This window comes from Protopterus annectens, chromosome 11.part0 (genome assembly GCF_019279795.1).
Source record: "Protopterus annectens isolate FY-2018-M chromosome 11.part0, PAN1.0, whole genome shotgun sequence".
Taxonomy (NCBI): Eukaryota; Metazoa; Chordata; order Ceratodontiformes; family Protopteridae; genus Protopterus; species Protopterus annectens.
In genome coordinates this window covers 988,828,650-988,846,357 of record NC_056745.1, presented here as the reverse complement: position 1 = coordinate 988,846,357, position 17,708 = coordinate 988,828,650, and the positions used below count along the sequence as shown (strand labels likewise).

Below are 17,708 nucleotides of genomic sequence, written 5' to 3'. Positions count from 1 at the left end.
CTATTCCTTTTTACTATGCTTAAAAGCTTTTTGGTGTATTTGCTTTTTGTTGGAGGTATAACCTATACATCTGGGGCAAGAAAAACTGATGTAATGGCGTCAGCTGCAAGTTTTATACTCCTGACTACCTGACATCATGGAAGATGAAGACTGCAGCCGACGCAGGACCCAAGACTTTGATAATCAGGCCGACTGAGGGCTACTGCAGGCAGATAACCCAAATGTGATGACTGCAACAGTGAATACACTCGAACATCTACATTTATGGTAAGTGTACACAACTGTACTTTCTCCACACCTTGGTCAAACATAGACAGCTCAGATATTATGTAGATAAAGCAAAGGGTATTCGCAAATCTGAGCAACTTTTTGTTTCTTTTCATCCCAGGACTTTGGGTTTAGCTGTTTCCGAACAAACCATCTCCTCTTGGATTTCCAAGGCCATTTTCTTTATTATTCTGTTCATAGAAAATGTCTTTCTTCATCTTTAAAAGCACATTCTGTTAGGATGATTGCCTCTTCTGGTGCCTTTTTCAAGAGTTTGGACACCAGTTCCATCCTTGAAGCTGCTACTTGTCCCTCTGTTCATACGTTTACTAAGTATTACAAGTTGGAAGTTGTTTCCAGGGCCAGGGCAAGTTTTGCCAGGACTGTTCTGTACTACTTTGTTGAGGGCTTTTCAGTGCATTCCTACCACCAGTGTGCTGCTTATTTCTTGTAGTCCCCATTTTGTAAAGAATACTGCAACAGTGATATAGAAGGATATAGTATAGTTGTGTAAAATCCTACCTTATGACAGTAGATGTCCTTCTTACCAGTATTATTTTCGATCCCTCCCCCCTCTGTTATGGCTCTTATCCATCTTTTGTAATCCTCCTGGTCTATGGATCTCGCTTCCTTTCCCTTCTGATTTTTTTTTCAGGATGTACATGTTCTACTTTGTCCTTGGGGGTATTTTGTTCCTCCTGGGGCAATTAAGTTCTGAGTATTTGCGTCCATGCATCAGCTTTATGGAATATGTGGGAAGCATACATGTGACATAGTGTGTGTCTAAAATCCATGGGCTTTGGAATATTAGACAAATGTTGGGCTAGCCTTGGCAGGAGATCCCTTTTTTGAAGAATACTGCAACTGTGAAGAAAAGAGCATCTGTTGTTGTGGTAAGACTTTACACAACTTTGTTATCTTATGATAGAACACTTTAAGTGTGACTGTTCTCAGGTATTTGATGTTCAAAGAAGGTATTATGAACTCTTGTAAATAGATTCTGCTCACTTTTCTGCAGTCCCGCTGGGTGGCTTTTCGGATGTCCTTCAAGGATGCATCTGCAGTCCTTACAAATGGGTTGTCCTGTCGTCAGGCAGCCCTTCGGTCGGCCGGATTCCAAAGTCTGGGTCTGGCTTCGGCTGGTGTCACACTTCACCCGACGTCATAGCTGCAGTTCTTCGGGTATAAAGGCATCAGCCGACGCCATTTTCCCCAGTCTTTCTTGCTGCGTGGCGCCCGAAGCAGAAGCTGTTCGCAAGTGCCGGTCGGTCAGAACCAGAGATTACTACTACCGAATACAACTTCGAAGACTTCTAAAAAGCTAAGTACCCCGTTGGGGACTCTTTCTTGCCTCAGCCGATGTCAGAAAAAGTGAATAACTGTTTAACTTGTGGGAAACAAATACCTCATAAAGATTTCCACTCTTACTGCTTACCTTGTTTAGGCCCAGACCACGACGTAGCAGCTTGCCTAGCCTGTGCTTCTTTTAACCGATGGACGCTCAGACGTCGGTCGGAATTTGCTGAGCAGTTTTTCTGCCCTGATTTTGCTTATATTATGCCGTCGGATCCTCCGACTTCTCAAATAACCAAAAAACGCAGGGAAAAGGACCAACACTCGCGGTCCGTGGGTTCGGCCGAAACCGCGGTTAAGCCAACCACGAGTGTCTCGGTTTCGGCTGAAACCGAGCAAGCGGTTCTTCCTCCAGCCGAAAACATGCCTTCTACCGAGGCCTCTTCTAACCTGGTGGAATCGGCTTCTGAAATCCAACCTGCAGTTGCGGTTTCTCAGGAATTATCTGACACTATTCCCTTGGATATTTCAACCCCTGCACGTGGAGCTGCTAGGCCTCCTGCAGCCATGTCCATTAAGGCCTTTGCCAGGGCTAAAGCAGCTAAAGCTTCAAAAACTGTGCCTGTTAAGCCTCCCTCTCACAGGCCCAGCTCCAGTTCCCATATGCTTTCTCTGGCAGAGGATCTTATTTCTTTAATTCGTGGATCCCAGCCTCATCCAGACAGGGCCTCTCATCCACCTCCAGAGAAGAGGCCTAGAGCAGAGCCCCCAGAGCCAGTATCTACAGATGATTCCTCTGTTGACTCAGAAAATTCAGACCCTCCAGAGGCTCCTTGCTCCCCTTACGAAGACTCTGATGCTGAAGAGTCCATTCCCTCTGCCTCTCCACCTGAGGAATTTTCCTTTGGGGAAACCTTGCATGCTATGAGGGAACAATTTCAGTGGCAGGGCCAAGATTTCTCAGACTCCAGGAAAAGGCTTAGAACCTTTTTACATTTGCCACAGCATAGGCCTTTAGCTATACCTCCAGTTCTTTCTGTTGTAGATGATGCATTTAATGATGCTTGCACTGCTCCTGATTCATTACCTCCGGCCCCTGCTAAGCCCGATAGGTTCTACAGGGTCCCAGACACTCATCACCATTTCTACAAGGCTCCTTTTGCAGATCCCGAGACCATCTCCCAGGGGCCTAAGGCTGTAGCAACTACATCTGCTAAAAACCCCCTCCCCTCTGAAAGGGAATCCAGGTCCTTAGAGAGATGGGGTAAAAAAGTTTACACTTCTGCTACTCTGTCAGCTAGGGCTTTGAACTGTCAATTTCATATGATTCAATATCAAGAATTTATGCTAGACCAGTTAACTAAAAAACTGTCCTCTGATGAATCTTTAGATAAGAAGTATGTTCAGGAAATGGTACATAACATACAGCAAGTTAGTAACCATTCTTTAAAGTGTGGCTATGATGCACTGGAGGCTTCCTTTAGATCAGCCATGACTGGCACAGTTATCAGAAGGCATGCATGGTTGAAAGAGCAGGCCTTACCGGACCATGTCAAATCAAAACTTTTAGATGCACCCATGGACAAAGTCAATTTATTTGGTTCTCCTGCACAGCAGGTACTGAAAAAGATGGAAGAGAAGGCGAAATCTGTACAAACAGTGAAAGATTTCTTACAGGTTCAACCTCCAAGGTTTAGCAGGAACTGGCCCTCCAAGAATTGGTCCTTTCCGGACTCCTCTAAAGCACAGAGAGGCAGGAATAGGCGATCAAGAGGCAGAAACCAATCCAGGGGTGCCTACAGGGGACGCCAGTGGCAGGGTAACAACCAGCGAGGCACAGACGCAGCCACCACCACTACAACAACACAATCACAGTGACTTGGCTCTGGCACTGCCTACCAGGGAACAACTGGAAGCACCCTTAGGCGGAAAGCTAGCCTTATTTTCAAAGAACTGGCATTGTATCACAAGGGAAAAATGGATTTTGCAAACTATAGACCAAGGTTACACGTTCCATTTCCATACTCTACCAGGAAAGAGAGGAATGCCAAACCTACCACCTACTCAAAGGGCAGAAGCTCTAAAGCAAATATCTCAATTATTAAGAATGAGAGCTGTGGAAAAGGTACCATCTATGGAACAAGGAAAGGGATTTTACTCCAGACTCTTCCTGGTACCAAGAAAAGAGAGCAAATGGAGGCCTATTCTCAACCTGTCCGCTTTAAACACATTCCTCATTGTTCCAAAATTCAAAATGCTGACCCTACAGCAACTTCTTCCCATGTTGGGCAAGGAGTCTTGGCTGGTAACTCTAGATCTCAAGGAGGCATACCTGCACGTCCCCATACGACCAAATTGCAGAAGATACCTCAGATTTCTTGCAGGATCAGAGCATTATCAATTCTCAGCATTGCCCTTTGGCTTATCTACTGCGCCCAGAGTGTTCACGAAATGCCTGGCATCAGTAATTGCTCATTGCAGGCTTCAGGGAATCCAAATTTACCCCTACCTGGACGACTGCCTGATACAAGCGGACAACAAAAACAAGCTAACAGAAGACTTGCAAAGAGTCATTTACCTGCTGCAAGCCCTGGGATATACAGTCAATATAAAAAAGTCAAGGCTGATTCCATCCCAAAGAATAACCTTTCTGGGTGCAGAGCTGGACACATCAAAACAGATGTCATTCCTAACTGTAGAAAAGCAAGAGCAACTACCTCTCTACTTCTTGGCATTAACAAAGCAGAACCATCTAACAGCAAGAAAAGTACTGCAAGCCCTGGGCTTCATGGCATCCTGCATAATTATGGTCCCTCATGCCAGACTGCATATGAGAAAGCTACAGTGGTACCTAAAGAATTTGTGGTCTCAACACAAGCACAGCCTAGAAACCAAAATTCCAATAATCCCATGCCTGAAGCAAGAGTTCCTATGGTGGGCTCAGGCCTGTCAATCAAACACAGGATTGCCCTTCTGCAACAGTCAACCAAGCCAAACCATCACGACAGACGCCTCAGACCTCGGTTGGGGGGGCCCACATGCTGGACAAGTGCATACAAGGCTTATGGACTCAAGACCAGCTGCACCTGCACATAAATCTAAAGGAAATGCTGGCAGTAAAATTGGCAATCCAGTCATTCAGACCATTTCTCCGAGAAGGTCAGTTGATAAGGACAGACAACACCACAGTTATGTGGTACATCAACAAACAGGGAGGCACACATTCATACCCTCTATGCCGGCTGGCACTGGACCTATGGAATGTGGCTCTGAGCTACAACATTCAGTTACAAGCAATTTTTGTACCGGGAAAAGAAAACATTCTAGCAGACATATTAAGCAGGACTACCACGGATGCCCACGAATGGATGCTACATCCGGACATCTTCAAAGCCATAACAAGAGAATGGGGACTACCACAAATAGACTTATTTGCATCCCCACTCAATCACCAGCTAAAGAAATTCTGCACAAGGACATACCACCCACTTGCTTGGAAGGTGGACTCCCTATCTTTCAGTTGGGAAAACCTGACAGCATATGCATTCCCACCACTTCCTTTGATGCACAAGGTGCTATTGAAGATCAAAGAGGAACGTCCAAGGATCATTCTGATAGCTCCAGACTGGCCAAGGCAACATTGGTATCCATTACTGAGGAGCATGTCTCGGGAACAAATATGGACACTACCCCTGATCCCATTGCTGTTAACACAGAACAACTACAACATCCTGCATCCAAACCTGAAAACTCTGCAGCTGACTGCCTGGAACATTACATAAGATCAATTAACCCAAATTTATCCCAAAGGGTTAAAGACATTATCCTTGAGGCTCGCAAACCTTCAACAAGAAAGAATTATGCAGCAAAATGGAAAAGATATCTCATTTGGAGTACTGCAAAGGGAGAAGATGTGTCACTGGTAAACATAGCCAACATCCTGGAGTACTTGGCAGAGCTCTTCCATACAGGCCTGTCCTATTCTTCCATCAAGATACATGCATCAGCTATTTCAGCAGAATACAGCTTGGATCCTCCTGTCTTCTCACATCCTCTGCTCAGGCAGTTTCTGAGAGAAATTAAAAATGTAAAACCTCCTAGGAAACCACCATTGCCAGCATGGGACTTGAATTTTGTGCTAGAAAAATTGACACTTCCCCCTTTCGAACCAGCAGCAACAGCAGAATTACAATACTTATCCTGGAAGACTGCTTTCCTGCTGGCAATCACCTCAGCAAGAAGGGTTTCTGAACTACAGGCATTAATGGCAGTGCAACCCTTCCTGATCTTCCATCAAGATAGTGTCCATGAGAACAAATCCTACATTTATGCCTAAAGTGGTATCCAGAGTCTCTTTAAATCAGGCTATCCACCTACCTACATTCTTCCCCAACCCACAGAACAGGGGAGAAAGACTGTTGCATACTTTGGATGTACATAGACAATTACGCTACTACCTGGACAGGACCAAGTGCAATAGAAAAACTGACCAGCTTCTGGTAGCATATGCAACAGGAAAGGAAGGAAAACCAATTTCAAAACAGACAATCTCCAAGTGGATAGGAAATTGCATTAGATTTTGTTACTCCTACCATGGAAAGAAAACTCCAGAGAACATCAGGCCTCACTCCACAAGGGCTACAGCCACTACCACAGCTTTCTTACGAGGAGTGGCCACCAAAGACATTATAGAGGCTGCTACTTGGACCTCCGTGCATACATTTGCCAAGCATTATAATTTACCTTTATACTCTAGATCCCGAGCAGGTTTTGCCACTGCTGTTTTGCAAGGGATCCTAACTACACCATAATCTCTCTTTTTTCCTCCTCCCTAGTTTGGCTATGGTATTCTACCCATTTGTAAGGACTGCAGATGCATCCTTGAAGGACATAGTACAGTTTTGTACCTACCATAAATGTAGATGTCCGATAGGAATGCATCTGCAGTCAGGATTACCTGCCCGCCTTCCCCTCTGTGGTACTCCTAGGGTATTTGCCATCTTTTAGCTAGCTTGGGGGGGATCTATTATGGTGTATTTGTTTGTATATATGTACATACATGCTTATTTTATGTGTTTGCTCTCTACTATTTGGAAACATTGGCATTTATCCAAATTTAGCCATCCAAGAGGGCACCTGGCATCTGGGGCAAGAAACACTGAGGAAAATGGCGTCGGCTGATGCCTTTATACCCGAAGAACTGCAGCTATGATGTCGGGTGAAGTGCGACACCAGCCGAAGCCAGACCCAGACTTTGGAATCCGGCCGACCGAAGGGCTGCCTGACGACAGGACAACCCATTTGTAAGGACTGCAGATGCATTCCTATCGGACATCTACATTTATGGTAGGTACAAAACTGTACTTTACTTTTACTGTAGCTTTTTAGGCCCAAGATGCTCAGCCTCCTATCCGTAAGAAGCTACAGGATCTGTAAAGTTCTTGAAGCTCAGAAGTTTTAGTATAAAAGCCCTTACTCTGATCCTGTTATTTCTGTAGCCACTGATAAACCATCCAAGTTGCTGTCCTTTTCTAAACCTTTACCTTCTGATAAGGGCAGCTGTACCATGAACAGTTATGGTAAAAACATGTATATCTCTGCTACCTTAGTTTTCATGGCTATTAATTACCAGATCCATATGACTAGGTACATCCTGTCTCTTCTCTCCCAACTTAGGGGCATTCTGTCTGATATGCCTGATTTGGAGTGTAAGACTTAAGCCATTTCCCTTTTGAGCTGTGCTTCTCAGGTGGTTCATTATTTTATCAAATGCAGTTATGTTGTTGGTGATGCCTTCTGCAGGGCAGCTGCATCTGGATCTGAGGTGGTATTCCTGGTTGCGTCTCCAGGCTGTGCCTGAAGACATCTAGACCAAATTATTAGACTCCCCCTTAGACAACCAGAATCTCTTTGGCACTACTGCTGCTGAATTAACACTGTTCAGGGGTAAACTTTGCTCATAAGCAACCTAAACAGCCTTCTGGGGCAAGAGGGCTTCTAGGAGAGATTTTCCAGATAAGCCTTTTCATGGTTCTAAGGGTCAAAGGCCTCCTTCCCTGACAAATCTGCTTTTCTTTGGCATTCAGCCACTTCTACTCCTCAATTAGATTCCTCTGTCTGACACTTTCTTTTCTTGTTTGGCAACAGACCATAAATAACCATTTTGGATAATGGAAGTCCTTTCCTTCATTCTTAAGCCTTCCACAGCCTCCTCCTTGTTGGACCATCCAGCCTGTCCTGTTGTCTCATCAGGGAACAGTTTTTTTTTTTTTATTCCAGGATATTTCTGGTTCCCAGGAAGGAAAATTCATGGAGGCCCATTCTAGACCTATCCTTTCTCAAACCCCCTTTTTAAAGGTTCCATCTTTCTGGATGTTATCTCTTTAGACAATTCTCACTCTGTTACTTCCTCAAGCTTTATTGGTATCCCTAGATTTGCAGGATGTTTACCTCCACATTCCTATTCACCTTCTCTTCGGGAAGTTTTTGTTTGTCTGTTCACATTATCGGTTCTTTGCTTTGCCTTTTGGGCTTTCTACAGCTCAAAGGGACTTTACCAAATAATAGTCCCCTGTGGTAGCCTTCTGCAGACGTCAAGGAATTCAAATAGTACCTTACTTGGTCAATCTTTTTGATTTAAGCCCTGTCTTAGCAGCTCCTGCTTCAGGATCTACATTTCACACTGCATAGAAGAAGCATAGTGAAGTCAGGTGTTCCTGGGTTGCAGGATTCAGACAATTCCAGTCTTGGCTTGCCTCCCAAAGTCCTTGCTTTGACTACTTATTTCAATCCCTTCTACCTTTTGCAGTCCTTCCTGCAAGGGAATTTCTCCAAGCCTTGAAGTACATGGCATCCACCATTTCCATGGGTCTCTTTGCCAACCTCCACATGAGGAAATTTTAGTGGTATCTCGACTGCACTGCCACCCTGTGGAGATCTGGTTCCTCTCAATCTTTGTCTCAAAACTTGAGCTCCACTTATTTCAAACTCGAGCTCCAGTGGTGGATTCCCTAGAATTTACTGACTCCAGGTCTGCCTTTTTAGGTTCCTCTGCCTACTCAGCAGTTGTACATGGGTAATGTTCTTCGTGTTTCACTGTTGCAGTCATCACACTTGGGTTACCTGCCTGCAGGAAGCCCTCAGTCGGCCCGAATACCAGAGTCTTGGTATTTCTGCGTCAGATGCTGTCGCTTCTTCCATGATGTCAGGTCGTCAGAGGTATAAAACGGGCAGCTGACGCCATTACATCAGTCTTTCTTGCGGAGGAGGAGCCTGAAGCAGTTTGCAAGTGCTGGTCGGTCGCTACCTGAAATTTTCATTTTTCGAGTTGATAATCCTGAAGTCTTCTAAAGCTAAGTACCCCATTGGGGAACCTTTTTGCTTGCTCTAACCGATGTCAGAAAAAGTTAACAATTGTCTTGCCCATGGAAAGCAAATACCTCAGAGATTTTCATTCTTACTGTATCACCTGTTTAGGCCCAGACCACGACGTCCCTCGCTGTCAGTTTTGTGCCTTGTTTAACGCCCGAACCATTCGTCATCGGGCTATTTTTGTCGCTAAATTCTTTCACTGTCATTCTCCATTTTCCGAAATGGCTTCGATAAGCCATCCAACTGCCGATCTTCCGAAAAAATGTAACGATAAAGACAGAGGCAGACCGCATAGGTCCAAAAACTGCCGACGATGCTTCCGTTAAGCTAGTCACCAGTCCGCCGGTACTCAGTGAGGTGCCTTTGCAGCCCCTGATGCCCCACTTCTGTGAATTCACAGGCCTCTGCTGAGACAAATTCGGAGTCCAGTATGCCGCAAAATGCTTCTTTGACTGTGGAACCAGTGGATGTCTTTACCTTGGAAGCGTCCGGAGCCGCTGTGCAAGTACCGACTTCTGAGGGTGTATTCCGTCTTATCGATGTTCGAATCAAACCAACAACTTCCTTTTTAGCCAAACTACAGAGTTTCTTAGGCCCAGAATATGCACTATGTCTAGAAAACCAATGACCAAAGTGCATGCTCAAGCTCCCATGCCACAAAAACAAATGCTTAGAATGGTTGAAGATCTAATTATGCTAATTAGGGAAAGCCAGCCTTCCCCTGCTAAGAGACAAAGAATTGAGTTACCTTCTGATTCTACAGACCAGGAGTCCGATGACTCTGACCATTCTGATTATCAGGACATGCCCTTATCAGCCTATGAGGATTCAGATGCAGAGGAATCCATTTCCTCTGCCTCCCATCCAGCGGATTTTTCTTTTGGTAAAACCTTACATACTTTGAGAGCATTTCCACTGGGAATGATGCCAAGACTACCTTCAGTCCAAAAAGCAACTCGGAGAATTTTTAGAATTGCCTCAGCACAGGCCTCTAGCTATACCCCCTGTCCTGAATGTTGTAGATGATGTTTTTATGGAATCCAATCTAGCCCCTAGGAAACTTGGCCAGTACTACAGAGTACCAGATTCCCACAAGTTTCTTTTCAAGAATCCTACTGCTGATCCAGAGATCATTTCCCAGGGACCCAAAGGTATTAAGGCTACTACAGCCAAAAATCCTACCCCTTCGGACAGGGATTCCAGAGCTTTAGACAGATGGGGTAAGAAGGTATATACCTCTGCAACTCTTGCTATCAGGGCATTGAATTGCCAGTTTCACATGCTGAAGTACCAGCAACATATTATAGAACTAATTAAACAAAAAATGGTATTTCCAGATTGTGCAGAAAATAAAGATTTACAAGAGCTAATGCATTCTGCAAACCAAGTTAGTAAGCATACTTTGCAGTGTGGCTTTGATGCCCTGGAAGCATCTCGCAGGGCTGCAGTCACTGGTTCTGTATTGAGAAGACATGCTTGGCTGAAGGAGCAAACCTTGCCAAATCATGTCAAATCCAAATTACTAGATGTTCCTTTAAATAAGGATTGTTTGCTTGGCACCAAAGCAGAAGAAGTTCTTAAAGATGGAAGAAAAAACTAAATCTATGCAAACTGTTAAAGAATTCTTAGAAGTGCAACCACCTAGATTCAGTAGGCATTGCCCTTCAAAACACTGGTCCTTTCCTAGCCCCTTCCAGGCCTTCCCAGACAAGACCCAGGGGAAACAGGCCACCCGGACTACAGTCTTAGGGTATGCAGAGATCTAAGCAATGGAGTGCCCCCACCCCAAAAAACAGGGAGTGGTAAGCCGCCCCCTTATGGAAAAAGTTCACAATGACTTCTCAAATCTACTTCCCAGCCCTGCCCAACAGCTTGTGCCCCTAGGAGAAAAACTTGCCCTTTATGCAAAAAACTGGATGTCCATCACTCAGGACCGATGGGTCCTAAACATTGTGTCCCAAAGGTACAAATTCTACTTCCATTCACTGCCAACCCCAAGCGGGTTTCCAGACCTTCCTCCAAACCAGTGAGCAGAGGCTCAAAAGCAAGCACTTTCCCTGTTCAATATCAGAGCTATCCAGCCTGTTCCTGTAGAACAAAGAGATCAGGGTTTCTACTCCAGACTTTTCCTGGTGCCCAGAAAAGAGGGCTGTTGGCACCCAATCCTGGATCTTTCAATTCTCAACACCTTTCTGGTCGTCTCAAAATTCAAGATGCTTATCCTGCAACAGCTTCTCCCTATGCTAGTCAAGGATGCTTGGTTAGTCACTCTAGACTTAAAAGAAGCTTATCTGCACATCCCCATAAGGGAGTCATGCAGGAAATATCTACCTTTCAGGGCAGGCTCTATGCACTATCAGTTCTCTGCACTTCCCTTTGGCTTATCTACTGTGCCCAGAGTATTAACAAAATGCTTGGCTCCAGCCATTGCATACTGCAGGTAGAGAAATATCCAAATTTACTCGTACTGGCCTCCCTGCATAAAAGTGAGTAGTGTTTTATTTGTGTAGTTTTTTTGGCGTTTTGTTTTTTTCCCAAAAGTGCATTTTCAATAAAATGCACTTTCGCATAAGTGAGTTTGCTCATGTACGTTTCGCTGAAATGTATTTTCGATATTACAACATAGATCCATATATATATATATATATATATATATATATATATATATATATATATATATATATAGGTTCATAGGTTTATACTAGGCTATCTGCCCTAAGGCATTTATAAGCCTAGCCCAAAGTTTTGTGGCTTACGCCACCCCTTATATGAAAAAATACTGTGCCCATTAGTTTGTTGTGCCTCTGTCCAGCAGTGACACAGAGATGATTCCCGGGGTAAACCTACGATCTCCCATCCACAGGTCAAGATTTCTCTTGAACAGAGCCAGCGAGGTGCTCTGCCTCACATGGACCGGGATTTTATTCCACAGCATAGGGAGTCTCTGAATGATAAATCTATCCCTCCAGCACGTCCTATTTATATCCGTGCTAAGGTTTAAGTCGCTTGCTCTAGTGGTTTTGGTGGATTTGGATTTTTTGAGGTGGAGCATGTCCATTAATTCCGGGTTGGACATGGCCTTGTATGTCAGGCACATGTCACCTCTGAGCAGACGGTATGCGACTGAATAGAGCTGGAGTTTCTTCAATCTGGCAGCATATGACAGATTTTGGAGTCCCTTTATCCTTTTGGTGAGGAACTTATGTATATATATATATATATATATATATATATATATATATATATATACACACATATACAGTGGATATAAAAAATGTACACACCCCTGTTAAAGTGCCAGGTTTTTGCAATATTAAAAAAAAAATGAGACCACAATAAATAATTTCAAAACTTTTCCCACCTTTAATGTGACATATAACCTGTACAGTTCAATTGAAAAACAAACAAATCTGTTAGAGGAAAAAATATAAAAAAAAAACATACAATAAGCTGGTTGCATAAGTATGCACACCTTTAAACTAATACTTTGTTGTGTGTACACCCTTAAACTAATACTTTGTTGAAGCACCTTTTGTTTTAATTACAACATTCAGTCTTCTTGGGTACACACCTGCCATCAGTTAGAGAGACTCTGGTTAACCCTAAATAAAGTTCAGCTGTCCTAGTAGGGTGTTCCTAGTAGGATGTGCTCAGTTGTCTTCTACAGCAAAAGCCATGGTTCGCAGGGAGCTTACAAAGCATCAAAGGGATCTCAATGTTGAATGGTACAAGTTAGGAGAAGGGTACAGAAAAATTTCCACTGCATTGGATATACCATGGAACACAGTGAAAGTCATCAAAAAGTGGAGAAAATATGGGACAACCGTGACGTTGCAAAGAACTGGACGTCCCTCCAAAATTGATGAAAAGACAAGGCAAAAACTGGTCAGGGAGGCTGTCGAGACCTACAGCAACACTGAAGGAGCTGCAGAAATTTCTGGTAAGTACTGGTTGTGAACTACATGTGACAACAATCCCTCATATTCTCCATATGTTTGGACTATGGGGTAGGGTTGCAAGACTGAAGCATTTTCTTACACAGAAAAACGTTCAGGCCCGGCTAAAATTTGCAAAACAATACATCATGTCTCCCAAAAGCATGTGAGAAAATGTGTTATAGTTTGATGAGACCAAGGTTGAACTTTTTGGCCACAATTCCAAAAGGTAAGTTTGGCCCAAAAACAACACTTCGCATCACCAAAAGAACACCATCCCCACGGTAAAGCATGGTGGTGGCAGTATCATGTTTTGAGGTTGCTTTTCTTCCGCTGGAACTGGAGCTGTAGTCAAGGTAATTATGAACAGTTCCTAATACCAGTCACTTTTGGCCCAAAACCTTCTGGCGTCTGCTAGAAAGCTGAAGATGAAGAGGAATTTCACCTTTCAACACAACAGTGACTCCAAGCATACATCCAAATCAACGAAAGAATGGCTTCACCAGAAGAAAATTAAAGTTTTGGAATATCCCAGCCAGAGCCCAGACCTAAACCCAATAGAAATGACCTGAAGAGGGCTGTACACAAGAGATGCCCTCACAATCTGACAGATTTGGAATGCTTTTGCAAGGAAGAGTAGGCAAATATTGCCAAGTCAAGATGTGCCATGCTGATAGACTCTTGCCCAAGAAGACTGAATGCTGTAATTAAATCAAAAGGTGCTTTAACAAAGTATTAGTTTAAGGGTGTGCACACTTATGCAACCATCTTATTGCACGTTTTATTACAGATTTGCATGTTTTTCATTTGGATTGTACAGGTTATAGGTAACATTAAAGGTGGGAAAAGTTTTGAAATTATATAGTCTCTCAATTTTTATATCACATACCTAGCATTTTAACAGGGGTTTGTACACTTTTTATATCTACTGTATATGTGTATGTTTACTGTTTCTCATGTAATATAGTGTATAAAAATATTGTAATGTAGTTGACTGTGATTATATTCGATATATGGTTTGTCAGCACAGTTTGGTCAACAAAACAGATGCCTGTCAGTAGGTCAAGATCACCATGGTATTGGGGAGGGGGAATATGCTCTCTCCTCATTACTCGTTTATTGAAAAAAAAATCTTTATTAAATTGTCATGTATGCCATAGGTAATCTTACATTTATATAAATGAAAAACAAACATTGACACCACTTTAGTTGCAAACATTATACATCACAGATACCATTGAAACAACTGAAGTTGCAAATATTATACATCACTTATCTATCCAGTCATTGTCCGCTAAACATTATATGGCTCATTCAAATCCTACCTCTTAAACCTTGTTCCTTCTCTGCATATATAGTTTCCACAATTCCCATTTTTTTCTGTATAGTTAGTAAAGTTGGTTTCGACTTTGATTTCCATTTACTAGTAAATGCTGTTTGGCAGCCACCATAATTTAGACTCAGCAAAGCTTTACTATGTCTAGGCAGTTCTGATTCTGTATCATAGCTCAAAAAAAATCTCCCCAGTCAATCTAGTCTGCTCACCCAGCATCTTTGACAGAGTGGGTTCGCAGGGAATCCCTAAAGTTGGCCAGCTCATTACACTCCGAACAAATGTTTCCAGCCACCTTTTTCTTGCCCGTTGCACCTCCAATATTTGCTGTTCACCTGAGGAAAAATTCTTTGTAGTCTACTTCGGGTTTAAAAATACCTATGTAAACACTTCCAGGCAAATATCGTAAATCTTCTAGACTTTGTTGCGTATTTGGAAGATGCACATATATCCCCCTATTGTCTGTTTGTGAATTGCGTATCCGATCTCTCTTCCCAATCCTTTCTAACCTCCTCTGATTGATTCTTATAATTGTCATGCAATATTTTACATGCTGTACTAATTATTCCTTTTTTAATGGCAGCTTCTGTTCTAGATTCTATTAAAAACTCTACCAGTGCTGGTCTTTCATTTAAACCCCCTATTTCTTTCTCTATGCCTATCCTCTGATATCAATCCTTGATAGGGAAGGCAGTCTCTAACCTGCAGTCCAAATAAATTCTTGGCCTCTTCCCATTCTGTTACCTTTCCCTTTCTAGTTATTTGTTCCCAATACCTTGGTTCTTTTGCCGGTTTTCGCCTATAAATTCCAGCCCCCTCTTGCCTATTTGTATCCCTAACCACAGTCCTCCCTATCTGCAGAATCTCTTTTCTCCATTCTTGAGTTGGTTTAATTCTTAGAATACTCCCTGCTATTTTATGAATGTAATACTCTGTATGATTTTTGTTGTTCTACTTAAGTCTGCATCTAAAATCCCAATCTCTCCTGATTTCTTGAGCCCCCCCCCCCCGTGTCATCATCATTTCTTTCCACTTTGAATTATAGTTTCTTGCTTGTGCTATGTATAAGAGCCTTAACTGTGTTGCTCTAAAATGCCCCCTCAAATTGGGTAATCCTAGTCCGCCTTGTTCGATTGGAAGAATCATCTTATCCCACTTGACCTTTGCTATCTTCCCTTCCCAGATAAAATCCTTCAACTTTTTAATTACTATCCACAGCTTCTCCTCTGGTTGATAAAAATATGCCTGACCTGTGTATAAGACAAACGGGACTAAAATATTTTAATTGCTTGTATCTTAGTATCCGTATCCATATAACAAAGCTTCCAGTTTCTCAATTTTTGTATCATCTGTGTAGTTTCTTCCCACATATCCTTGGCTGCCACAACAGAGTAATTTCTAATCCATACTCCTAAGTACTTCATATTATCATGTCCCCATAAATATGGATATTTTTGGACCAATGTGTGTGTGGGCCTCCCATAGGAGTTCAGAAGTAACTATTTGTGTGTGTGTGTGTGTGTCTGTGTCTGTGTCTGTGTGGAGGCAGCAGCCCTCCTGCAAAAAGATACTGTTGACTTGCATACTCAAGTATTCTCTCGAAGCTGGCATGTTGACGTTTTTGTTGATATTTGTCAGTGTTATGAACGTTGATACTGGGGTACTCTTTATTTTTAGTACACCCTTTGATATATATGCATTTGTGTGTGTTTGCACCTAAACATTTATCTAATTTTTTTGAAGCAAGTAAAAGGATGACAGTGTGTAGAGTATGTGAAGTTAGTTATCATTTTAAGATTGTAATTATATACCGAGATGCTGGAAAGATTTAATGTGCGTCTATTGGGGTGTGTATAATCATGCAAAAACAGTATGTTTGGGGAAACCCATTTAGCATATTTATTAATTTCCCTTTCTTTTCCTTAGGAGTATCTTCTAATCACAGCATCTAAGCACAATAAATAGGGGCATATCTGAGTTGCAAACCAACTTGGGGTTTGAGTAGTCCATAGAGTTGTAAATACTGCTTTAAAATATCATTTCTTGAGTTCTGCAAATTGTTTAATGGATAATTAAATGTTTGTGTTCGAGGAATGTTTTCAAGTTGCAGAATTTTGATGCAGATATGGTGATATTAAAGCATGACTCTAGGCTGTGTGGTTTGGTACATAACTGGCACGTGTTTTGATTTTTCACATGGCTAAATATTTGCGTAGTATGTTGTGCTAATGAGTTAAAAAGATACATATATGCACCCGGTTGCTTGTATCCCAGTTCTTCATTTGACACGTTTGTTTTTCATTCACATCTGCATTTTTACAGTGCTGCCAATAAATGTATGTGTAATTGTCATGAACATTAGAAAAATTAACTTTTACAGACTTAGTTGTGTGAAAACATATACGATTGTAATCATATTTCAACAGTTATGTAATGTTTTCTTTACACTGTTAAGATTTTTCACTGCTGTTTCTAAGCTACTGTTGTTGCTGGTTTTAAATGATTATCTGTTGTGGCAGCTTGCTAGCTAACCTTATAGGAGACATTGGTATACACTTTCAATGCAAAAGTGAACATAAATGGATGCAGATAAGGAGTTTTACAAGTGAGGTCTTAGTTTGTTGGTAGGGGAGATGAATGCCAATATGCTTATGTTCATGTCTGCTGTGCGTGTGTGCTTGTGTGCGTGTTTGGTGGGGTTGGGAGGCATGACATTAAAAACGAAGATGGACTGACACAGGAGGAGAAAGGAATGTTTGTGAATGTAAGTCTTCACTAGCCAATGCTTTATTGTCACATATTTCTGTTCTGTTTTTTAAGGAGGCTCCCGTTTATACAGAATTAAAAAGGGAAAATGAAGAAGAGAAAGGTAACTGAAGTGTTTCAAGTAATTTACAAGTGTTTTAAAAACTATTGGCTCTCATTCCATTAATTTTTCTTTCTAGAAATAAGTGGCCAGAATGTATTCCAGTTTGACATTTGGTGTACTTTATTTTTTATGTATATGACCCAATGTCTTCTGATGTGCGTCTTCCACTTCGTTATACACCACTCATCTATGGGACTACTTGAAAAGTTTTTGAAAGGCAGTCATGTTGATGTGATGATTCATCAGCTTTGAGGCAGGCTGTACCATTGACAATCTTAGTTTTATATATAGCACCTGATGCTGTAATTTTTAGTTTCCAGTCATATGGCAGAGGTTGAAGTTGTTTCCAGAAGTGCAGCTAAAGTGGGGCCAAGGGCACAGCTGTCCCAAGTGCAAAGTATTTGGGGACTTGGTCAGTATTTTGTGATTTGGTGGCAGTCAGAAATGCCACTGTTACATTTGCGGTCAGAACAGAAGTGGTGTAGCACTTCATTTGACATAAACTGCAGCAGTTGGGAGGGTGGCTAAATGGTTAATGTGTTTGCCTTACAAACACAAGGTGCAGGGCTCGAGTCTCCCAAGGGATAACTGGCTAGGCTTAAAATGGCTCACAAGGGCAGTTAGTCTAGAACTAATCTAT

The 17,708-nt window shown here is 42.3% G+C and overlaps 1 protein-coding gene across 1 annotated transcript in view; it reads left to right on the top strand.

Moving 5' to 3' along the window:
• The window catches only part of KIN (Kin17 DNA and RNA binding protein), a 416,311-nt gene that overhangs the window by 136,009 nt on the left and 262,594 nt on the right, over positions 1-17,708 (top strand). Inside the window, exon 6 of the mRNA XM_044088362.1 lies at positions 17,020-17,068. Within this exon, the coding sequence (XP_043944297.1) occupies positions 17,020-17,068 (49 nt within the window). The remainder of the gene's footprint in view (positions 1-17,019; positions 17,069-17,708) is intronic.